Below are 26,060 nucleotides of genomic sequence, written 5' to 3'. Positions count from 1 at the left end.
ATCATTATTGTTGTTGTTTCTCCCCACTCCAGCCCATCTTCCACTCAGCTACCAAATTGATTTTCCTAGAATGTAGATCTGATCATGTTTCCACCCCATTCAATCAACTCCAGTGGCTCCAAATCAACTCCAGGACAAAAGTAAAATCTGTTTGGCATTCATAAACTTGGCCCCTTCCAATCTTTGCAGTCTCCTTACACCTTACTCCCTCCCAAGTACAACATACTCCCATTAACACTGGCCTCCTGCTTGTGGCTCCCACTCAACACTCTCCACCTCTCAACTCCAGGCATTTTCACTGGCTGCTTCCCATGCCTGGAACTCTCTCCTCCTCATCTCTGCCTCCTGGATTCACCTGGCTTCCTTCAAGTCTCAATTAAAATCCTATCTTTTACAAAGAAGCCTAGATCTCCCTAATCCTTGTACCTTCCCTCTGAGATTAACTCCAGTTCATCCTGCATAAATCTAGTCTGTACATAATTTTTAACATGCGTGTCCTGTCCTCCTCTCCTCCACCATTCCACTATGAATTCCCAGAGAGTGGGGACTGTTGGGGTTTTTTTTGGGGGGGGAGTGTTGGGGGGGGTTTTTTGGCCTTTTTCTGGATACTCAATGTTTATCATAGTGCCTGGCACATAGTAGGAGCTTAATAAATGCTTCTTAACCTGGCTTGATTTTTCTTTAAAATATAATTTGTTATAGGGGATGGCCTTCTGGGAGGCAAGACAGGAGAAGCACCGGGAAAAATTCTAGTGATGCAAAAAAAGAAAGATGTCAATAAAATTTTATTTACAAAGAAAGCATTGATGGGCAGGTAAATCCATTTCAAATAACTCTTTCCCAAGGAGCACTTTAAGTGTCATTTGATTTCTGAAGTTTACTTTCACGTGTATATGAGACAAGGAACTATATTTATTTTATATGAGTAACAACTTACATTTTTATAGTTCTTTTTTTTTAGGTTTACAAAATACTTTTCTCTACAGCCCTGTTAGTGGATAGTATAATTATTATGAGCCCTATTTACAGAGAAGAAAATTGAGATTCTGAGAGATGTCATGTATTACAGCCAGCATTTGAACTCAGTTCTTTTTTTTTAATTTTAGGCAATTGGGTTTAAGTGACTTGCCCAGGGTCACACAGCTAGTATGTGTCAAGTCTTTGGTCTGAAGCATTTGAACTCAGTTCTGACCCCACATACAGACCTGTTTTCATTAGCCTACATTGCCTCGATTTTACGACATAAGATCAAACAGGAATTCAGACTCCAAAAAAACACCTTTCTATCCAGAACTGGAGCTAAATCTTCCAGAGAAGGCCATGATCTATGTGCGCCTCAGTTTATCCACCTGGAAAGTACCACAAATGTATGCATCACTTGGAACTTGGTAGTGGACAGAAAGAACTAGCTAGGAAAACCTGGGTTCAAGTCTTACCATTGACATTTACTAAACAAATCACTTGACCTCTAATCACTGTAGGCCAGAGGTGTCAAATATGTCCACAGGCTGCATTTACCTACAACACTTGTCAAGTGAACAGCTAAGTGGCACAGTGGATAAAGCACTGGACTTCGATTCAGGAAGACTCATGTTTCTGAGTTCAAATCTGGACTTGGACACTTAGTAGTATGATCCCAGTCAAGTCACTTAACCCTGTTTGCCTCAGTTTCTTCATCTGTAAAAGGAACTAGAGAAGGAAATGGCAAACCATTCCAGTATCTTTGCCAAGAAAACTCCAAAATAGGGTCACAAGGAGTCGAACACAACTGAACAACAGCTCCCAAGTGGTACTTGAAACAGATTGATATCGAACAAAATGAAAATACACTAAAACATAGATAATGTTACTTTTTAAAACTACGTCAATATATGGTCCACAGGGACCCTTATTAATAGCCCCTGCTTCTATTTGAGTTTGACACCATTGCTCTTGTCAACTATAATGATAATGGCAACAATAATAGTGAACATTTATATAGCACTCTCTGTGTACCAGACACTGTGCTAAGCACTTTACGATTATGTCTCATTTTATCCTCACATCAATCCTGGGAGGAAGGTGCTTTTATTATTCCCATTTTGGAGATAAGGAAACTGAGACAGAAATTAAGTGAGTTGCCCAGGGTCACATAGCTAATAAGTGTCTTTGATTTGAACTCAGGACTTCTTGACTTCAGACTGAAAAAGTGTTGACCTACACTAGTAAAGGGGGGTTACCTCATCGGTGAGTTTCTTATGCCAGTGAAATCACAAATCCGACCCCATCCCTATCCTTTGACATTTCTAGAAAACATTTTCTCCACGAAATTCAACTATTAAAATAACTCTCCAAATCAGATTTTAAGAAAAACTATTTATTAGGCAATTAATACTAATTAAAAAATCTACAAATAAATATAAGGTACCATGCTAGACCATTTCCAAATGCATTGGGTTTGATTGACAATAATAAACCATCTTATGTGGCTATACCTTACAAGGAATATGTGACATTTTCTCAGTCTCCCTAATTTATCCCCACAAATTAACTTCTTTGCCAAGATGACCTTCTCAGCTTCTTTTTCATTTAAAAAAAGATCTGGGATTTTAGCAGATCCAAAAATTTATTTGAATCAACAGAGTAATACGTCAGACAAGAAAGCTAATGTAGACTGCCTTAAGAAAGACATAGCACCTAGGAGTAGGAGAGTGACAGTCCTCTGCTCTGGACAGAAAACATCTGGAGCATGTGCTCAATACTGGGTACAAGATTTAGCCTCTAGCCTCTGAACAAAGGGCCAAGTCACTTTGACTCTAACATAGTGATGTCATTTTGGTCCTCTTCAAGAACAAAGGACACCAACCAACTAATGGGCCAAGACACTGCCTCGGCAATGATTGATTTCATTCTTTCCACTCTCTCTAATTCTGATTCCATGAAGGTATAGTGAAGTTTTGCATTGTCCTAAGCAAAAGATACTGAGTCATACTTTGAATTCACCAAGGAAGAGTTAGGCACTCTCGTGACCACATTCTGTTGATGATCAATTTCTCTTTCTAAGCTCCAAATGCATGAAGAAAGGCAAGCCACACAGGACATGGTTTTATAGCTTGTCCTAGAAGAATGTCAGCTCTTTGAGGACAAGGAACTTTCTCATTTCTTCATTTGTATTTCTAGTATCTAACACAGTGTCTCCTCATAGTAGGTGGTTAATAAATGCTTGTTGATTAATTGATTGGTTGACAAACTGGAAAGTGTCCAGAGAGGAATTAGGATAATAAAGTCTTGGATTCTGGGTCCACATCATATGATGACTGGGTGAAGGAGGAATTTATTCAAGGATTCTAGTGGTCTTTGCTAGTGGTCTTTAAGTACTTAAGAAGAGTCATGTGAAAGAGGGAATAGACTTTTTCTGTTTGATTCCTGGGCACAAAACTAAGAGGAATTATATATATATAATTATAAAGAACTGTATTTGGGCTTGATATGAGGAAAAAACTTCTTAACAATGAAAGATACCCAGAAGTGGAGAGGGTTGCTCTAGAAGGGAATGGATTCTCCCTCCCTGGAGGGCTTCAGACAGAGGTTGAATTATCACTTGTTGGCCTTGGATTCTTTTATTTTGTCATGGACCCTTTGGCAGTCTGGTGAAGCCTACAGATCCCTTCTTAGAATAATGTTATTAAATGCACTAAAAATGAAAACACAAAGGCCCGCAAAGGAAACCAATTACATCAAAATAAGAGTGATCAAAATAGTTTTTCAAACAAGTTCACAGACCCCAGCTTAAGAACTCCCTGTATAGAGGGACTTCTTGTTCAAGTCTTGAAATCCCTAGCTCCATTCCAGGACCATTTCATTTTAAAGCCTTCTCTGATCCTCATTCTCAGCTATTAGCACTTCTCTCCACCCTTGGGCCATCCCTTTTCATCTTGACTTACATCTAGCCACTGGACTCCAATGGTTCTGGAGGAGACAGTGAGGCTCATAATTTTGCACAGCTCTGCCTCACTTAAATCCAATTCACTTGCGAGTCAAGACATCACCCTCCATGAGGGCAGCTAAGTAGTGCGGTGAATAGAGCATCAGCCTCGGAGTCAGGAGGACCTGAGTTCAAATCTGGTCTCAGACCAGACACTTGACACTTATTAGCTGTGTGACCCCAGGCAAGTCACATTACTCCAATTGCCTCAAAAAAAGAAAAAAAAAGACATCACCCTCTTGATGTCATTGGTCCTCTTCAAGAATGAAAGGCTAACAACAATCTCTTGACCCTTGAAATTACTTTGTATTAATCTCATGTATATTTTGAATTTTCTTAACTGTGCCAGTGTAATTTATTGACAGTAGACTGTAAGCTCCTTAAGGGCAGGAATCATTTCACTTTCTTCCTTGTTTCCGCATCACCTGGCTTTTAAAGAGCCTGCCATATACTAGGCACTCAATAAATGCTTGTTGAATTGAATTAAATGATCAGCTTCATTTTGCAGAGGAAGCAGCTGAGGCTCGGTGTTTTGGTGGTTCACCCCATGTGATTAGTAAGGGGCTGAGCTAGAGCTGTCCCTCAGTTTGCTCAGTCCCAGACCAGAACTTTCCTCTATCCTAGGGACCCTTTCCAAGAAACTCAACTCACTGATGTGTATGGGATTCCCCAAGTGGAAAAACATCACGTTACAATGAGGATGAGGGTGCTTTCTGAACACTCTCTGAACCCTAATGATGAAATATGAGAGGGGCTGCATTTCAATGTGAGGAGCCTAGCAGGCAGGAGATGCTAGTGATCATTCTCCTAAGCATTCAACCAGTTTGGAAAAGCTGATTCCTCCCCTTTGCGGGCCTTTGAGGATTTAGCATGCCCCAGGAGAGGCAGCTGCTTCAGGTCCCTTCCCAAGTGACGTACTTGGAATTACTCTAGATCCACTGGGTGAGACATTGGTCCTGAGCAGTGGGAGAGCACCTCATTTTCCCAAGGATATTGTCAGCTGCGTGGGGGTAAGGAGTGGGCAGCAAGCCTGATGCAAAGCCAAGAGCAGGAAGGCAGAGGAAATTAAAGGTATCAGGAGGTCAGCTTCCTAGGGAGCTCCTTAAAACGATTTGCAAAATGTTTGTAGTTCCCTCTGAAATAGGAAAGTCATGAAGGGAAAATACAGCTGCCTTAAATATAGACATTCCCTTCCTGGAGAACATTTTACTGGCATACCCCACCTAATGTGGTTAATTGGTTCAATGAAAACATCACTTAAAATGACAGGGAGCAGTCAGTGCCATGGGAACCATGTTATAAATATGGGAGATACATTCCTGAGGTGAGGAAGGGGAAGAGGGGGTTGGAAGAGTTGGGGGAGGGGTGGGGCTAGTGAGCCAGAGGTGGGATAGCCCAAGCAGGGCAAGTGGAATTGCTGGAGGATCCCTGAGGGCTGGGAGGGCTATAAGGGACCCAGGCAGAGAGGAAGGGCAAGAGAGACCCAGGGGCATTGTTTGCCAGGGAAGTCCCAGGGAGGAGGATTGGAGTAAAGCCAGACCGAGAGCAGTATGTCAGGGAACAGCTGGGCACCTTGAGTGTGTAGAGGACAAGGCAGATGGTTCAGGGTAAAGGCTAGAGGCAGTATAGGGAAGACCCCAGCTCAGCTAGTGTGGCAGACAATGGCATCGAGAGGTTGGTGCAGGGCATTTGGGTATAGAAGGCACAGCCAGAAGCTAAATATAGAGAGGAAAATTAAAAATTAAACACTAAAACCACCAACCATCATAAAAAAACGGCATCGGTCTAGAGATCCCTCCGAAGGACTGAGTAACTTCACAATAGCTACAAGCAGTGATTTGTATTTTAAAAAAATTCTACAAAGATCAGCCCTTTATTCGTCATATAATCTCAGCAGTGATATAGGGCTGGGTGTGGAGTTAGGAAGTCCTGAGTTCAAATCCAGCCTCAGACACTGATCCGTGACCCTGGGCAAGTTACTTAACTCTGTTTTCCTGTACAATGGGGATAATAACAGCACAATCTCACAGGGTTGTTGTGAGGATCAAATGAGATAATATTTGTAAAACATGCTTAGTACAGGACCTGGCACATAGTAAGCACTACACGAGCGTATATTCCTTTCCCTTCCCCTGCCCCTTCCTGCTGGTGCTGCTCAGTACCATGCAGCAGGGCACTTGGCAATGAAGCTGCTGGATGACTGTGGTGGCCAGTTGGTTGCCACTTCATCACCTTCAGCCCCAGTGGCACTGAGCCATTCAACATCTGGAAGAGGAAGAAGTCTATTTGTTTGCTGTGACATGAAAGCAGTGACCATATATACCTTGCTCCTGCTAGAAAATGCATCTTTCTTTTCTGGTCCTGCCCTGATGAATGAAATTATCTTGGCAAGAGAAAGGTGTGGAGAGCCACTGCCTGCACAGCACAATAAGCAAACTGACCTGCTCATAAAGAGGGATAGAGGAGTTATACTATGGGGAAGATCCTGAACTGCCTTCCTACCATTTCCAGAAACTAAGTGGCAGACAGATGGGCAATAAGCCTCTGAAAGACATAGCTGGATCACTGAGCATTCCTTCAGGTACAGCTTAGCATTTCTCATTTGTTTAGTCTTTATTACCCAGGGGAAATAGTGTGGCTGTAGGAGGCAAAATGACTTTATCCAAACATTATTCAAACTTGTAACTCTCTCTTTGTCTCTCTCTGTTTCTCCTCTCTCTCTGTGTGTCTCTGTCTCTCTCCCTCCCCCTCCCCCCTTCTCTCTCTTCTCTCTCTCTGTCTCTGTGTGTGTGTGTGTCTCTGTCTGTCTCTGTCTCTCTCTCTCTCTCTCTGTCTTTCTCTCTGTCGTCTCTGTCTCTCTCTCTCTCTCTGTCTTTCTCTCTGTCTCTCTCTCTCTCTCCCTATGTTTCCTCTGTAACAGGAGGGGTTGGGAATAGATGGTGTCAAAGCCTCCTTTACCTCCAACTCTATGCTCCTAGGACTGCCAGCTGCCTGAAGCCCTAACCTGCGCTCTTTTCACCAGACAATACAATTTCAAGGTGCCATACCTCTGACTGCATTTCTCTTTAAAACTCCTCTCCAGATTATTTGAGAACAGCAGTAAATTCAGGCAATGTCTGTTCTAAAATTTTGTCTTCAGGATATTTTAACATACAGGCTGTCCCAAAAGTCTCTACTAGTCTCCTTAGTACTAAATAAAGCATTTAGAAAGAAAACCTTCTCTTTCAGATCCTTAAAGATCTATTTCATTTTTTATTTTAATGCATCAATTTGGGAAGTGGCAGGAAGCTAATTTGAGCCCAATCTGAGAAAAAAAAATTTCCTAACGATTAGACCTGTCAAAAGTGAAATAGAATTCATTTTAAAGTAGTGAGCTCCCAATTTCTAAAAAGAATCTCAGCAGACGCTTCTATTTGTTGAGGATATAGTAGGGATGATTACTGCTCAAGTATGGGTTAGACCAGATGGCATCTGAGGTCATGACATCCAAATCTAAAGCTGGAAGGGATTTTCTAGTCTGGATGCTCTAGAGAGCATCTAGTCCCATGTGCTCATTTTTACGCATAAGGACACTGAGGCCAACCAAGGAAGCAGAAGTTACTCGAAATTATACACAGGGGGTAAGGGAAAGAGCTAAAATTTGAACCCCAGTCCTCTGTCTTCAGAGGTAGCTAGGTGGGGCAGTGGATAAAGTCCTGGGACTGGAGTCAGGAAGACCTGAGTTCAAATCCAGTATCAGACACTTACTAGCTGTGTGACCCTGAGCAAGTCACTTAATCCTGTTTGCCTCAGTTTCCTCATCTGCAAAATGAGCTGGAGAAGGAAATGGCAAAACCCTCCAGTATCTTTGCCAAGAAAACTCCAAATTGGGTCACAAAGAGTCAGACATGACTCAATGACTAAACAACAACAATTTCTGTCTCCACTGTTCTTCCCAGCACACCACAATGCTTCCGAGAGCTAATATTTGATGTAGTATATATGATGTATTTGTAGTATGACCTAAGAGTCATGCAGCAAGTGCTTTATGTGAAGTGCCTACTATGTGCCACGTACTATTCTGGGTGATGGCAATACAAAGACGTTTGTAAGAACATTCTGTTCTTACAGAACTGTCTTATTCTCATTTTAGTAGGAAATTATCTTTTCTCCTAAAGACTTCACGTAACACTTTGTAGGAGAAAGTTGAATGAAAAGAATGCATGAGGGATACAAACAGCTGGTATACACATCTTATCTCCCCTGCTGGATTACAACCATCTTCAGGAAAAGCATCCTGCCTTTTTTATCTCCTGTTTTATTTATTGTTATATCTTCCCATAGTGCCTTGCACCTTATAGACATTTTTCTTTAAAATGTCTGTTGAACTGACTCTTGAAAAATACAAGATTATGATAGCATAATCTTCCCATCAGGACAGATTTGGATGGTTTGGACTGTGTGCATAGGGTGTGTGTGTGTGTGTGTGTGTGTGTGTGTGTGTTTTATTTCCTAGAAATGGGAAATAGCTAGATTCAGAGTCAAAAGAGCTGAGTTCAGATCCTAATTCTGATATGACCTATGCATCCTTGTTAATTTAACCCGTCTAGATCTCAGTTTCTTCACCTGTAAAATGAAGGATTTAGATGAAATGATTGCTAAGATCCCTTTCAGCTCTAAATATATAAACATATGATGTGTGTGTTGGGGAGGGGTGCCTGGGAACATATGGGGGATGGTGACTGCTGATTTAGGGTGCCCTGCCCAAGTGTGTAAGTCATATTTCCAAAGAAATGGGGAGTGCCCTTCTGCCTCTTAAGGGTAGATCTGGTCCTATCCTAAGTTAGACCAGGTTCACCATCTCCCCTCCCCTCCCCACTTACCATGGTTTTATACCCTTCTTAGGCTGAGCTGGACATTCTGAGTTTAAGCACAGCTTCCCAGGGCCTGGACATCTTGAGTCCTAAACTTAATGATATATTAGATTTGACTCTATTTCGAGTAGTTGGAAATTGCATGGCATTCAGCAAGCTATTTTCTGAGTTTCATTCAGGACCTCCATTACAACAGAGTTACTGCTCCATAAGCTTGCTGTAGAGCTGTGAAATATCTCCTTCACAAATACAGAAGGGTATAAATTGTGCCCCACCTCCCCACAGGGTGGCAAGCTATTAATGAAAAACACCAGGTATTGTTATAATGTCTTTGCTCCAGGAATTCAAAGCATTTAATAGGCAGTTCAAATAAATTCTCACTATCCCCTGACCAGCCATTGTAAATTTCTGCATTTACTGGCTTCCGATAATGGACTGACTATATCAACAAGGTTTAGAAAAGGCAGGCTTAAAAATCCTGGGGCAATAATTTGATAATGATGTTAATGGATTGTGAAAGTCATTCTTAACAATCAGTTTGTAAAATAAAATTGGATTAGTTTCTGTATCTGTTCTTAAAGAATATTTTGTTTTGTCTTAAAACCAAGGTCTAATTGAAGATTTACCCACCTTAGCTTAACCTTACCCTGCAATTCTCCAGCTCCCTCACTCCTATTCAACCAGAGAATCATAGGATCGAGTACTACAAGGGAACGTAGAGGTCTCCACCAACCTCATTATTTTTAAAGATGAGGAAAATGAGGTTCAAAGAGGTTGTGACTTAGCCGAAGTCAAACAATTGGAAAGCAGCAATCAGGATAACTAGCTTTAAGGTTTTCAAGGGGATACCTTATCTCATTTTACTGTCACAACACACCTGGAAGATAGGTGCTATTATTATCCCCATATTACAGAGAAGGAGACTGAGGCAGGCAGAGATTCAATCACCAGCCCAGGGTCACAAGTATAATAAATGTCTGAGGCAGGATTTTAACTCAGGGCTCTACCCACTGCACCACATAGCTGCCTAGGATTTAAAACCAGGTCTGACTCTAAATCCTATGTTCTACTTTCCACTCTATTGACCTGAAATTCATCTGCAGCCCCATAGAACCCTTGCTATCTTCACAGCCAATCCACCTCCTTTTTCAGCTTCCTCTGCCTCTCAACATATCCACACTCGGCTATTTCAATAACACACTCACTTGAATCTTAAAATACTTTATTCTTTGACCTTTCCCTGTGCTGTTGGACCCAACGTAGGGTCCAGTCAACCTCTAGATTGGAGAAAGTCATAGATCCATGATGACTGACCCTACTATTCACACCTTCTTTCTCCAACTTACCATTCCCTGTCATTTTGCAATTCTTTTAAATCATCTCTTTATTGGCCTCCTTTTAATGATGGCCTATTAATCTTCCCTCATACACTCCTCCTATCACAGCAGGCCTTTTTTACTCTTAAATTTCCCAACCCTAAGAGCATCCTCACCCTCACAGATGACATAATACCAACTGTCAACTTCCCTCTTCACATAATTTTTAAAAATTTTATTGACATCTTTTGTTTTTACATCACCTTCATTTCCAGATATATCCTGCCCCCTCACCCCTATCCTGTGAGTCATCTCTTGTAACAAAGAATTAAAAGAGAGGGGGAAAAAACAAGTCATCAACCATGTCTGTCAAGAGATGTCATATTCCAGTGGATTGAGCACCGGTCCTGGAGTCAGGAGGACCTGAGTTCAAATCCAGTCTCAGACACATAACACTTAACTAGCTGTGTGACCTTGAGCAAGTCACTTAACCCCATTGCCTAGAAAAAAAAAAAGAGATGTCATATTCCATACCCCTAGCTTCACCTTTGCAGACAAAGGAGGGATAAACCACCTAATAGTGAATCTGCTCAATCACTTATCTTCTCCTTCCCTCTAGTCCCTGAGAGGAAAATGTGCCCCCTCCTTTCTAAGACTAAACTTTCCACAGGTGCTCTTTGCTGCACCACCCTTCTCCCACCCTCAACTTGTAATGTCAAGTTAATTCTTCTCCCTTGTATCATCATTCTCTCTCTCTCTCCCAACTTCTTCCTTTATGCCTACAGGGCCTGCTTCTTGGTTATCTCTGTATTCCTGATACCTAACACAGTGCCTAGCACTTATTTGTTGCTGCCGTTGCTGTTGTTCAGTTGTTGTTCATGTCTGACTCTTCGTGACCCTTTTTGGGGATTTCTTGGCAAAGATACTGGAGCGGTTTGCCATTTTTTTCTCCAGCTCATTTGACAGATGAGGAAACTGAGGCAAACAGAGTTAAGTGACTTGCCCAGGGTTACACAGCTATAAAGTATCTGAGGCTGAATTTGAACTACTCTGTCTCAGAAAACAAAATGAAAAACCCTCCCTCAACCTAAGCCAAACTTCTCAAAACAGTATCCTATTTCAATCACTGTCTGCTTGCCTTACCATCCCTTGGAAATTGGATTCAACTTCCACCACTCTCTTTAGCTCTTTGATTGACTGCCTTTACCTCCATTTTTATCTCCCTTAATGTAGATATTTCTTCAATCAAGACACTTCTTCTATCCTCTACCTTCTTCCTCCTCACAAACTGTTCCACTCTTACAGTATAAACTATGGATTCTAGTGTGACTAACTCCCAATTCTTAGTCTCCAATTAGACCAATTTGCTGTTCCATGTTTCCAGGTGTCCATCCATCATACATCTTTTTTTTCTGTATATCCTGCTCATATAACAAACTCAACCTGTCTAAAACCAAATTTCATATCTTTCATCCCCAAATGGCCTCCTCTCTGTTACTGTGTTGAACCTGGCTGTCTAGGAAAATGGTAGATGTCAAAGTCATCCTTTAACTCCTCTCTCTCTGTCTCTGTCTCTGTCTCTGTCTCTGTCTCTGTCTCTCTCTCTCTCTCTCTCTCTCTCTCTCTCTCTCTCTCTCTCTCTTTCTCTCTCTCTCTGTCTGTCTGTCTGTCTCTCTCTCTCTTTCTCTCTCTCTCTGTCTGTCTGTCTCTCTCTCTCTCTCTCTCTCTCTCTTTCTCTCTCTCTCTCTGTCTCTCTCTCTCTCTCTCTCTCTCTCTCTCTCTCTCTCTCTCTCTCTCTCTCTTTCTCTCTCTCTCTGTCTCTCTGTCTCTTTCTCTGTAATTAGTTGCCCTGTCCTGTAGATCAGATCTATGAAGTGACTCTCCAATCTTTTCTTACTATTCCAGTTGTCTCTACCTAATCAGTTCAAGTTTTTTTTTTTTACCACTTCTCTTGCCTATTACAACTGGGATGCTATCATCTGGATGAACTAAGGAAACCAGGTTTGAGGGGCAGGATGCCAGTCCCTAGATTTAAGAGAAAGTAATAAAGGGCCCCAGTTTGAAAGTAACTCGAGAAGTGATAAGGGAACCAGAACGGGAGATGGGACCTAAGTTGTGAGAACTGGGGTCCAAGACTGGGACTTGATTGCAAAGAAATTCAATTGCAGCAGAAAGAGCACAAAGTTAGACAAGACCTAAGATGCTGAGTTACTTTAGTTTCAATCCACTTATCCTTATATTTCTCCCTAGCATTGGTCCCAGAATCTGGCCTTGAATAAGTAGATTTAGTGGGGACTTCTGGGATATAGCATCAAGGCACCATACCAGTTATTACATTGAGTGACTATTTGCTATTCTCTAAAGCACAACTTTGATCATGTAGCTCCCCTGTTCAAGAGCCTTCAATGGCTCCTAATGGCCCACAGATTCAATTACAAATGCCTGAGGTCCTTCACAGTTAGATCCCAATGTATATTGCTACCTTATGTTCTACTATTCCTCTTCATGTACTCTATACTCCAGCCAAATTTTCCTGCTTGGCATCCCCCAACTTCCCTTGATATCCTCATCTACTTTGCTCACATCATTTCCTCTACTTGGAACGCCCTTTGCTGAGACCCAACCTCAATCTCCATCAATATTTGATCCTTCAAAGCCAAATTTAAATGCCAAGCTCAAACTTTCTGATCACCTCATTCAGAAGTGATATTTTTTCTTCTTTAAACACATACTTTGTACCTCTTTTGTAACACTGGCAAAATGACATAGTAGGTAGTGTGTTGGACTTGGGAGTCAAAAAGACCTGGGTTTGAACACCAGTTAAATATACTTACTAGTTATAATTAATGTCCCTGAGCCTCAGTTTCCCTAATCTGAAAAAATGAGCATAATTATATGCAACAGAGTTTATGTGAGGCACAAAGTTAAATATGAAACCAAAATCTAAAATACCACATAAATATCAGTTGTTGTTACTTGTTTTTTCTCTCTTACTAGGCCACAATTTGGCCACCATATCTTATACTTCTTTGTACTCTTCTTAATACCTAGCATAGTACTTTGCACAAACTGTGTATGCAATAAGTGTTTTTTAAATGAATGAATGGATACTACTAAGTGCAGATCAGTAAATTACTAAGGAAAGAAAAGATGTGCTTATCACCTTTGTGGCATTGACAGAGATGTCTGGTTTTCTCTTTTTTTTGTGTGTGCTAGGGTAACACGAGGAAGTAGGTAAGGGCAAATAGTGGAGCCCTGGTTAGGACTTTGAGATAAAAGTCTGAAGGCTTCTCAAAAGTTGTATGAGCCTGGGCAAGTCACTGGAAGTCTCAGAAGAGCCCCAGAAAACTCTCAGACTCTAAGAAAGTGCTGATCTGTATTGGTGGAGGAAGTCCTTCACCAAAGACTCCTTTCACCAAGGACATCACAAAATAAACACACAGAGCAAGGCTGAGAAACATGGCTGCTGCCCTTCTCCCCCATCTGCTTTCACTTGACTCTTGTATTTAAAAAAACAAAAACAAAAACAAAAACAGTTTACAAAGGAAAATAGAAAAGTAGGCTCTTAATGAGAAATACCTACAAGGACTATCTCAAGTATATGATGAAATGATGCAAGCCAGAAACAGAAGCACAAGCAGTGTATTGTACATGTTCCTAGAATGAAAGACCAGACCTAGAGACAGCACCTCTGCCCTAATCCAAGCCTATTACAGGTCAAAGATAAACAAAACTGGAGGTGCAGCTGTCCCATGCTACAGGCATGCTCAGAAACCACTTAGGGTTATCCTACTTTGGCAATATGTTAAGGGTGGGAAGAAAGTTGGTCCGGGAAACAGGAAACCTGGGTTCTATCTCCAACTCCATCACTAACTCCCTGCACATCCCTGGAAAATTCTTTCTCTTTCTCTGAGCCTCAGTACTCCCTGTAAAATGAGAACATTCTAGGACTTTATGGCTGATACTGTCCTTTCCATGTTTAAAATCCCAAATTCTAAGAGCAAATCATAACAATTTATTATAAGGGCTTAAAGGTCTTCAAAATGCTTTTCTCATAACAAGCCAGTGGGGTATCAAGGGCAAGTATTATTATACCCATCTTAGAGATGAGGAAACTGAGGCTCTGAGTGATTATGGGATTTGGCTATGATCACACAGCCAGTTAAGTGTTTGAGACAGGATTTGAACTCAGGCCTCTGGACTCCAGTATTACTGGTGTGTCACACTGCTTCTCAAGCTGGGAGATATTGACACTACCCCAGTCCATCCATCCCCTCGACATACCATATGTTACACCCCACCCCCACTTTTGAGCTGAGCAGCATAGAGGCTATGAGCAAGCCACAGCCATGTTAACCAGCTCCTGGTCTAGCTCTTATTCTCCTTCCTATCCCTTTCATTTACTTTAGAGCTGACCTCATGATTCCACAGGGATCACAGCTTACTGTCGTTTGTCAAGACATGATGCCCCTTCCCCCAACTAGACTCCCATAAAGGTTCTTAAAAGAGAACAGCCCCATTAAAAAGTTTCTTCCTTGTCCAAGCTAAGTTGCTCAGACTCTAAAACGGGCACAAGAGAGTGAGGGGGGTTGGATGGGATTACACCACAAGACTGTGCCCTCGGGCAGGATCTGCAGCATAAATCGGATTTCAGTGCCCTGTAAAACATCTAGCAAAAGAGGTGGGAGGACTTGGAGAAATGGCAGGGAGGGAGGAGGGGAGAAAACAAAAGTTCTTGAAGTTTCTTTACTTCTAATTTTGAGCATCCCTGCCCCCAAATACTCCGGGCTTTATGGAAGTGTGTATTGATCCTCAGATTCCATTTCTCTCCCCCCTCCCTTGTCAGACTTCGAGGGTTCATAGCAAATCTGATATTTAAAAACCATTCCTAGCCTAAAGAGAGCTCTTGATTTAAGTGACAGAATCACAGAGCTGGAAAGGATTTCAGAACCAATCCCTTCATTTTACAGCTCAGGAAACCGAAACTCCCAGAAGGTAAGGGAAGTGTCCAAGCGCAGGTAATGCATGAGTGGCAGAGTTGGAACTAGAACCCAGGTCTCCTGGCTCAATGAGGTGTTTGCTCTACTAATGCTTCAGGATATGCAAAGCAGCCTCACCCAGAGATTTCTAACTAGTCAGCAACAAGCTTTTATTATGCACCTGCAATGTTCCAGGCACTGTGCTGAGAGTCAAGGATACAAAGAAAGCAAAAAACCAAAAAGCGGAATTCACAGTCCAGTAGATGAGACAACGATGCAAGCAGGTGTATACAAGTGAGGTATATACAAGCAAGGTTTCACAAATATACTTTAAAAAAAAGAAACTATTAACAAGTATTTTTTTCAAGTGTTATCGAAATGACCTTTGTAAGGGAAATAGTTGCCAAAACTTCCAAACTCCAAGCCAGAAAGAGCTCTGCAATAACTACAAAATTGTAAGTGAAAAGGGCATTAAAAGGGAAATAAACTCTCCAGTAACTATAATGAGTTGGTCCCAGATAACAGGTGTCAAAGAAATGTACCTCCATCCTCTCAGGAAGGTGGGGAACTATGGATGTGGAATATGGTCTACACTATTAAACAGGATTATTCTATATGGTTGGTTTTGCTAAAAAAAAAAATCTTTTTAACAAGGAATGGTTCAATTGGAGGGGTAGAGTGGCTGAAAAAAGTGATACCTGAAAAGTGACTATGATATTAAAACAAAAGAGATAACTTTTTGTGGGTTTTATTTTTTAAAGAAATTCCCTAAACCTGGAATACACTTCTTTCAAATCTGTAGCTATTGAAATTCCACACATACTTCAAGACTTTGCTCAGGTAAGTGAAAGGGAAAGGCAATAAGCATACACACACATACACACACACACACACACACACACACACACACCCCATCTACTATGTGCCAGGCATTGTGCTAAGTGTATTTTTTTTTGGCTAGGCAATGGGGTTAAGTGACTTGCCCAGGGTCACACAGCTAGTGTTATTATGTGCCTGAGGTCAGATTTGAACTCAGGTACTCCTGAATCCAGGGCCAGTGCTCTATCCACTGCACCACCTAGCTGCCCCAGTGCATTTTTTAAAAAACAATTATTGTCTTATTTGATCTTCACAACAATGGGGGGGTGATACTATTATTACTCCCATTTTACAGATGAGGAAATGGAGGCAAACAGAGAGGCCACATTTGAATTGAGGTCTTCATGGACATTCCCTCTGTCTACTGTCCACTTACTGACAAGGTATTATCCACAAAGCCTTCCCTGTTCCCCCTCAGACAGAAATATTCTTTTTCTTCCCAGATTTCTCTTGGCCCCTGTATTCTATTTGTGTGTGTGCGTGTGTGTGTGTGTGTGTGTGTGTGTGTGTGTGTGTGTGTCTTGGTTCACTTCCTAGATCATTATAAGCTTCATGGGGACATCTCTTCTGGAGCCCAGCACATTATACCTTGCATACAGTAGGAACTTAATAACAATTTCCCCAAAAGCTCTACTCACTGATAAAAGCCCACATTAGGCACATTCAATCTAGGCTGACTCCCCCTAGTTATCTGATAGACAAATACATCCTACCCTAGGATGTCATTTTTATTGAAGCTTCAAGATCTAGAACAGAGATCTAGATTTCACCGTCAGTTAAAATATAGGAGGCAGTTGGCCACTCGCTTATGGGAGGAGTTGTGGCCAAGGCCCAGAGGGCAAGGGAGGGAGTGGGACAGGAGCAAAGGAAGCTGACTTTTAGCCCTTACCAAACTCCTAAGCAGCTGAAGAATTCATGGGGTTGGAGGAGGGGGGTTTCACTTCTGTAATAACACTCAGTTAGTCCTCAGGTTGTAATATTATTGTCAATGATCTGCTCTAGCCTTTATAAAGGACAAACAAACTGGGTGAGGTTCCCAGGAGCTGGTGGCTTCCATTCTTCATGAACAGGAGTACCCTTCCAAGCCTGCTGGCTCCAGGTCCACACAATATACATTTTGCATCTGTGTGCTTTCAGATTTGTTTTTAAATCTTGGGTGCCCTTGTGCCTTGTTGGTGAATGATCTTCTCCAGAGCTATAACTAGCAATGTTTGTACCAGAGGAAAGTAACACCCCACAAAACACCCTCAATTCAGTTGAGGGGGTGGAGACTCTGGGATACCACAAGTCCGATGCTAGGGAAGTCATGGGGAGGGGAAATGAGTTGGGATCATGCCAAGGAAAAGCTCATTGGGGAAGGGGGTAGCCAATGGGGGAATGAAGTGGTCATTTGAATAGCTTTATCCCTATTAATTAGCATGGCATAGTAAGCGCTTAAAAATGTGTTTTGATTCATTCATTCATTCATTTTTATTTTAATCATGCTTGCTAATTAAGTGCTATAGTCAAAGGTAGAAAGTACTACCACCAAGCTCCTCTAAATTTCAGCACCTTGGGGCTAATCCCCAATTACCCAACCTTGGTTAGAGATCCCATTAGGCTTGGGCTTAATGGAAAGAGAACAGAATCTTCCTCAGAACTCTACATTACTACTTGCTGCTTTTAACCATGGCAAGCACAAGCAATTGTATTGCCTCCCTCCCTTATTTCTTACCCCCACTTTATGACCAGGGCCCTTTCCCTATAACAAGCATATTAAGAGTAACTATACTTGTACATTGGATTTAAGTGATTGATTTCTAATTTTAAAAATCATGTAAGATTTTGGGTGGAGAAACAGAGAAAATTATACCCAGTTTAAAATATATGTATATATGTATGTATACATTTGCACATACATAAACACATGAAATATGTATGTATGTATAATACACAGTACATGTTATGTAATATAATTTATATGTATATGTGTGTGTATATTTATATAAAACATCAAGTGTAAGGCCTTAAATAAAACCCAGCAAGAAGCATTCCAAAAGTCTTTATATACATTATTTGCCTGGAGTCGAGAAGATTCGAGTTTAAATCTGGCCTTGGACAATTACTAAGCTGTGTGACCCTAGACAAGTCACACAATCTCTGTTTGCCTCAGTTTCCTCATAAGTAAAATGAGGGTGTTGGACTACGTGGTCTCTAACATACCTGCCAGCTATAAAACTTAGGATCCAATTAAACTCCTACTATATGCAAAATACTCAGCTTGGTACAGATGATTCTAGAATAAACACTGTTATCTATCACTGTTTTTAAGTCCCTGCCCTCAAGGGCCTTACGTTCCACTAAGGGATACAAAACGTAAGCAGATAAGTATCTATGAGATCACTTGAGGAAAAAAAAAGCAATTACATCTAGGGGGAAATTAAGAAAGGCTTCTATTAGGACACAGCACCTAAGGAAGAGCCTTAAAGGAAGCTAGAAATTCTAAGAACAAAGAGTCAGTCGAATTCCAGACAGGGAGGGCAGGCAGTCCAAAGGCATGGGGACAGGAGATGGGAGGCAACAATTAGTTGTGCAGTTTGGCTGGAACACAGCATACATGAACGGGAGTGATACAAAATAAGTCTGGAAAGGTAAATGGAAGCCAGATTGGGAAGGGATTTAAATGCCAAGCTGAGGAGTTTGTATTATCATCATTTACAATCTGTCAACACAACAATCCACCATTATCCAGGATAGGGCCAAAAATTTAGTCAATCTTCCAGAAGTTCCCAAAGAACCAGATGTTGGGCTTTGTTTGCCAGCCTTTCTCATTTGGAGGGTATTATCATTGCACTGCTTTGCCCTAGAGCTAGTTCTATCTTTCTTTTCAGAGATGGCTCTGGTATATTTCCCTCCAGTAAAAATACTTTGGAAAAGTACTGTATTCCTGATAAGACTATGGTAGTAGGGTAACTGACTACTCACTTGGAAGGAGTTAATAGGTGGTCTCAAAGAAGAAATGATGCTAGATTAATTCACCCAAGGCCTAAAATGTGAAGTGTGCACGGATGCATAATGCATATATACAATAAAGTTTTATTTAAACAATTGCCTCTCTCTTTTCTTCTTGGTTAAACTCACCTGTGAGTTCACTGAAGCTATAAGCTTTCTAGGTTTTCAAATCTTAACAACCAGACAACACATGTGTTTACACACACACACACACACACACACACACACACACACACACACACACACACGGTAATTAAAAAAAAAAAGCCAGGAGGGCATTTTCTCTACCAAAACCAAAACAAAACAGGGAAGTCTTTGATAAGAAAGAAGTAGGAGCATGCTGTCAGAGATCTGTGGGAGAAACTTTTATGGCAACCTGCCTGGTTTAAACCAGATGGACTAGTCTTTTCATGAGAACTAAGATTTGCTCTCAAAATACAAAAATATTATTTTATAAGGGAGAAAGGAGGGAAAAGCTAGTCCTTTGCAGAATGAACTCAGACTCTCACAAAAAGCAGAAAAGTTTTTGCAATTTTCCTGAAATGCTTTACAATACAGAATACAATAAGAGTTAGGGTGCCCCTTATTTTCCATTCCGTTTGAGTTTAAATGTTAACTACCGCTTCATCTGAAATAACTGAAGCTGGGAACAAAGTTAATTCAGCAGTCCTAATTCAGACACTCCATCCCTACCGAGCTCTGGCTCCTGCCCACTTTAGAGAACGCACTCCAACAAATGGGCAGGTGTCCAAACAGGGATCCAACTTCCAAGCCAGCCCTAACCTCAATCTGTGCGCAGGCCTTATCAGATTTAGCTAGGAAGCTTACAACCTCAATCCGTTCCAAGAAAAGGAACGTGGCTCAATATGTTCACTACTTAAGTGAGTCAATTTCCACAGAGCAACAAGCCTTTTTCTATTTCTGTGCCGGTTTCTGGCCACATTCTCCAACTGGCAGCTTTCCTTTTTAATAAGTATGCAGGGTTGGTTAGTGGGGGTTTTTTCCCCCTCTTACTTTCAACGGAGATATGTTAGCAGAATCGCTTTGAAATTCTCTAAATGTACACCTGCTCAACAAGCCCGAGGTGAACCAACCGCACAGAGACCAGACGAAATTCAGGGCACGTCAGTTTCAATAGGAAAAGGACTTCTTAAACACCTTATCCACAAGATTGCTCCCTGGGATGCCTCGGAGGGGGGAGATAGTAGTTTCCCGCCCCCCCTACACTCTAGGTAAGAGAAGGCCTTTCTCTGTTCACCTTCCCAGCTCAAAATACTCATTCCTAGGCTAGCTCCAGCCAGATTTTTCCTTTCCAAAAAGGTTCCTGATTCCTCCGCACAGGAGACGAGAAACCCTAATAAAGCAGAATTTCCGCTAAGAGGTGGATGGCTACAGGGGAGGAGAGAGGAGTCGGGGAACGAGTCAGGCATGGCAGACCCCCTTTCCAGGATGTCTCAGCAGAGACCCTAAGCTAGCCTATAAAGTGGCTGGCATACATGCATCCAGATATCGGTGCCTCCGGTGAGACCCGGTTTCCAAACCAACGCCCTGGTGTCCTCGGGGTGGGGTTGTCCCAGACGACCGGCGAGGCAGGCAGCCGGTCCCCGAACTTGCCATGCCACCGCTCAGTTCTGGGTTATTGTTTGCGTTTCCAGGACACATCTGCGAAGGTTATCGGGCAGCCCCAGTCCCCAGCCCCTACCTCCAGCAGAAGCCACAGCAGCAGCGAAAGGAGGATCCTCCACGGAGCGGGCTTCATGGCTCCTTCTCTGCTCCGGTCCCGGCGGCAGGAGAAAGGGTGTGCGGCTCTCCCCTCTGTCCTCCGGTTTCAGAAACGCTGGCGAGCTGTCAGCGGAACGAGCCCCCTCATCCTGTCCCCAGAGGGGAGGGACGGTGGGTTGGAGCAAGCCTGGGAGCCGCCTGCGTGCCTCAGGGCGCGCCGCCCTCGGGAGCCGGAGCCCAAGGAGAGCCCGGGAACGGAGCGAAGTCCTGGGAGTGACCGACGCCGCTCCGCTCTCCTAGCAGATCCAGGCTTCCCCGCCCCGCGAGTGCGCGCGTGCGTGTGTGTATGTGTGTGTGTGTGTGTGTGTGTGTGTGTGTGTGTGTGTGTGTGTGTGTGTGCGCGCGCGCTGGCTCTCTCCCTCTCTCTCTCTCTCTCTCTCTCACACACACACACACACACACACACACACACTCACACACACGCAGTGGGCGTGCACGGTGCAGGAAGGAGGCGGAGGCGGAGACCCGGCCCGCTCGCTGCTTCTCCCCCCTCCCGCGGGTTGAAGCTGGGGAGCCGACTGGCAGGACGGACGGCGGAGGGCCCCGGGAGCGCGAGGCCGCAGCCCGGAGCCCGCACACTGGGGCCAAGACACTCACTCCCAGGGCAAAGCTGGGATAGGGGGAAGGTGAGGCCGTCTCCTTCCCCCACCCCCGCACGGAGCGCACCTTGCGCCCCCTGACCTGAGGACAGGAAACGCTGGAGGGGACTGACGGGAACCCAAGGGGCGAAGGTGGAGGCCCGAGCTAGGGAACACAAGAGGGTGAAGGATGAAGAAGCTTGGTCCAGGAAGGGAGGTGGCGGGAACTAATTGGAGAAGGGCTGGGTAGGTGAGCCAATGGTTAGGGAAAGCGGACCCCCCTCATATGCAAGGAATAGTGGGCCTCTGGGAGGCAGGATAGCCCCTATCCCCGCCCCCCACTTCCCTACCCGCGCGAGCATAAAATGAACAGAGGAGGCAAAAGGAATAGGGAGCGGCAAGGATTCCTTGGCATCGCGCCTCCTTTAGTTATACCGGGGAGGTCATACTTCCAGACCTCTCTCCCCACCTCATCTCCTATTGTAAGCAATGGAATGCATATATCTCGAGTACCCATCGGTGCATGGGGTGAATGCAGCAGAAGAGAGCCATAATGAAAGCCAAGATTAAGAGTATGGAGATGGACAGGTGTTCATATGGGAGCTGTTCCTTAGGACACAAATATCCCTTTTCTTCGATTTGGCTTTGGAGTCCATGGTACTTATTAGAGTAAGGTTTTTGGAAACATAGTTGACCATTTATGCCAATATTAATATAGTTTAGCACAAAGGTTACTGGAGTTATAGTCAGAAGATAGGTTCAGATTTGGATTCTGCCATTTACTATGTAACACTGTGAAAGTCACAATTCTTAGATCATCCGCAAATATGAGTGGGTTGGACTGGATCACTTCTCAGATCCTTCCAGTTCTAGACATATGACCCAGTGATTCCTAAGTCATTGATTCTGTTGCTTGCCAAGTCAGACTTTGGGGATTTGGGAGCCACAAAATTCAGTCTTTCAGCACTGGACTCTATATATTTTCTTTGTATCTTAGCAAAGGTCCAAGGCAGACAAAGGAGAAATATCGATGTAGCCCTTACTTCCAGCTGCTTGCAATCTAGTTGAAGGAAATGAGAAAATATGAAAAGATAGCAGCTAAAAAACTATAAGGGTCAAGGGAGCAGGGCAGACAGAGTGCAGACAAGAGTTGACTACAACCTTCAGGACTAGAAGTATTGGGCCTCCTATAAGAAAAGAGGCTTTAACTGAGGTCTAAAAGTTGGATTGGTTTTGGATTGGCAAATGGCTGTAGAAATAGCATGAATAAAGGCTATGAAACAAAGGTAGCATATTTGTAGGCAGGGTCAAGTTGTATCTGGTGGGAGCAGAGGCTTTTGAGGAGTAGTAGAAGAAATGTTAGACAGGTAGGACAGAGTTAGATTGTGCAGGGTCTTGACTGCCAACCTAAAGAGTTAGGCTAGAGGCATTTTTTGTTGTTACTGAGTCATTTCTGTCATGTCCAACTCTTTGTGACCCCATTTGGAGTTTTCTTGGTAGAAATACTGCCATTTTGACATTTCCTTCTTCAGCTCATTTTACAGATGAGGAAACTGAGGCAAATAAGGTTAAATGACTTGCCCAGGGTCACACAGCTAACTAGTAAGTGTCTTAGTCCAAATTTGAACTCAGGAGGATGTGTTCCTGATTCAGGCCCAGCACTCTATCCACTGTGCCAACTAGCTGCCCAGAGGAATTAAAGAACTAGTAGTATAGGTTCAAAAGAATGGCATGGAGAAAACAAAGTTTTAGGAAGATTATCTTCATAGCAGGATGCAGAGTGGATTGGAGGGAATAGACCATAGACAAGAAGGATTTGTCTCTTTGTTCTATTTCCATTCTATATTCTATAATATACAATCCTAAAGCCAGTTAGCAAAATGATGCAATTATTCAGACCCAGGTGACTGGGAGAATGGTGGTGTTATCAACAATATGACATGTGCAGTTACTTTATAGTGATGTCAATTTATGAGTTTAGATTGTAAGGATGTTTGTTTCCTCCTCCTCCTGGTACTAACTAACTGTGCCATAGTTAAGTACCGCCTAGGAGGCAAAGTGAATAAAGTGCCAGGCCTGAAGTCGAGATGACTCATCTTCCTGAGTTCAAATCTGGCCCCAGACACTTACTAGCTTACAAGTCACTTACCCCTGTTTGCCCCCGTTTCCTCATCTGTAAAAATGAGCTGGAGAAGGAATTGGCAAACCACTCCAGTATCTGTGCCAAGAAACCCCCAAAATGGGATTAAGAAGAGGCAGACACAACTAAATAACAACAAACCACCAAGAAAATGGTGGTTCTTGGCTGCATGGGCAGATCAGCTGGCTTCTTCCAGGTGTGGCTAACTAACAATTCTACTCAGTTATGTTGCTATAAAAAGAAAACTTATTCCTGAGTAACAAGGATACTTGACTAAACACTAATTACTGCCTTCTAAAAGTATTTTAAATAAAAATAGAAATAATAGCAAAATTTAAAGACCTACTAAATATAGCACTTTCTTAACTGAATTTCAACTGTAATTTCTCTTCACTTAAATCAATCATAATTTTCTCTGTCACAGCTAAATTGGAAGTCTATGCTATACTCTTGACCCTAGGACAGTTGCACTGGGACTTTGTAATAGCTTTGGAGAGGGGATTTCCATGACTTCTCTTTCATAAGTTGTCCACTGCTGTTGAGGCAAGTAGACAGTACACTATTTCTCCTGAAGGCTGATGCTCAGTTGCATTCTGAACAATGCCAATTAACCAGCAGAGAGCTAGCTCCTTATTTACACTGCCTTCTCTGTATCTTTTGTGCAAAAGGGAAAACATGCATTCTTCTCCATTTGGTTTTATAGAAGTCAGGAAAAGATATCAAACCATGAAAATGCATCCACTCAAGTCCAAAATCCCAATGACTTTACAATCCTTTGATCCCTTTTCCACATCAAGAGAAGTCTTCCCCCCCCTTTCTCTATATTTCTCCATTTATCTAACATACATTTTGAAGTTCAAGTTTGTATAGAAGTTAATTTGCTTTAAGTACCTTTATGTTTTTCTTTAATCACTTCAATAAATATCCGGCCCACTTGAAATCTACTTCTTGAAGGATTTATAACATTTTTTTCAAAACTTGCGTTTTATGACACATTTTTATTAAATAGAACAATTTTTAAATAGAGAAATAGTTCTATCCTCAATAAGTAAGTTAAGAGGAGTTGAGAAGTGAATGAGAGGAGAGAAAATGGTGGCAATAAAGTAAGACAGTTCTTCCCACTCCCCTCCCCTCACTCTCCAGGAATTTGGTTGTGGAAGAGAAGAGATAAAGGAAGATAGCTTGAAGGGATGCTAGAGTCAGATGAAGGTTTTTTTTTTAAACTGGGAGATACTTGGGGGTGTTTGTAGGCAACTGGGAATGAGCTAAGGAAAGATTGAAGATTAGAGGGCTTGACTGCAAAAGCTCTCAGCTAGAAGAGATGGTAGGAGATAGGATGGAAAAGAGAAACCGATTGAGGAGTGATTAATGAATTGGATAGAAGACCAGGATGATTTAGCGAAATAGAACCTAAAGAAGGAAAGCGTTTAGAGAAGGAGTTATCCTAGTATTTAGAGCTAGAGCGCTTAAGGATCACGTGCTACAAATGGGGAAGAAGAAAAAAAAAACGGCCCAGAGACGTTAAACTACTTGCTCAAGGTCAAGGTAGTAACACAGCTAACCTTCCAACCCAGGCTTTTTAAATCCAAATTCATTGTTATTTCCACTGCACCTCACATGCCACATAGTGTTAGATACTGCAGGGAAGTCATGGAGAAGGAAGCCTGAAAATAAGGTTTGGCAAAAAGTCGGTCGGTTCGTTCAATAAATCTGTTTTAACAACCCCGTTTCCCAGGGCTTAAGGAGGGATCAAATAGCGAAGTGTGGCGTTCCTCAGTGAAAGAATGGAAAGAAATAATACATACAGTAACTGAAGGATGCAAAAACATTAAGCAAGGCTTATTTTGTTTTGAAGACGAGGAAACCTGGACATGTCCGAAGGCAAGGGGAGAGAATTCAGGGAAGAATTCCCTGGATTGCTCAGTCCGATTTGGCAGGCTGCTGCATTCTCCACCTGTCCCATCCCTCCCACTCAACTTCCTAAGCAATCCCAAATGTTTCTCACCGGCAAATTTAGTCACCCATTCCTGCCATAAGTCACTTGCCAACACAGTGAAATTTGCGTAAATTATCTGGGTTTCTTTTGTTAGTCACATAATTACTGTAATTTCAATTAACCATCTTTAGCTTTTTCTATAGCCTCCTTATTTTTGTATTCTCAGGTTTTCTAAAAGAAGCATTTTTCGATTTACCAACTTCATGATACAAGTTAAATAAGAAAAGCTGCTGTTTATTTAGTGCTTTAGCATTTTCAAAGTGGTTTATCTAAATGACCCCATTTGATCCTCATAATTCTGTGAGGTAGATACTACAGGTGTTATCATTCCCACTTTACAGATGAGGAAATTGAGACTGGAGGGGAAGCAAAGTGATTTTTCCATGACAGTATTTGAACCCTGATTTCTTTTGACTTTAAGTCCAGTGTTATTTCCTCTACTCCACTTTGTATTTAACTTTTGTATAGCACATTAGGTTTTATAGGCTATTGACTACTCTTTCTTCCTGGTTAGTCCCTCCTCTCCGGGCTTTTATGACACTGATTCTCTTGGTTCTCTTCACGCTTGTCTGACTGTTCCTT

General features: G+C 42.4%; 1 protein-coding gene across 1 annotated transcript in view; it reads right to left on the bottom strand.

Moving 5' to 3' along the window:
* VOPP1 (VOPP1 WW domain binding protein) overlaps positions 1-21,131 on the bottom strand; it is a 193,740-nt gene extending 172,609 nt beyond the window's left edge. Inside the window, 1 exon segment of the mRNA XM_020981280.2 lies at positions 20,685-21,131. Within this exon segment, the coding sequence (XP_020836939.1) occupies positions 20,685-20,741 (57 nt within the window). The 5' untranslated portion in view covers positions 20,742-21,131.
* Positions 21,132-26,060: the final 4,929 nt, after the last annotated feature.

This window comes from Phascolarctos cinereus, unplaced genomic scaffold, assembly GCF_003287225.1.
Source record: "Phascolarctos cinereus isolate Bilbo 61053 unplaced genomic scaffold, phaCin_HiC Scaffold_4;HRSCAF=312, whole genome shotgun sequence".
Taxonomy (NCBI): Eukaryota; Metazoa; Chordata; class Mammalia; order Diprotodontia; family Phascolarctidae; genus Phascolarctos; species Phascolarctos cinereus.
The sequence above is the reverse complement of the archived record's forward strand: the minus strand, read 5'-3'. Positions and strand labels throughout refer to the sequence as shown.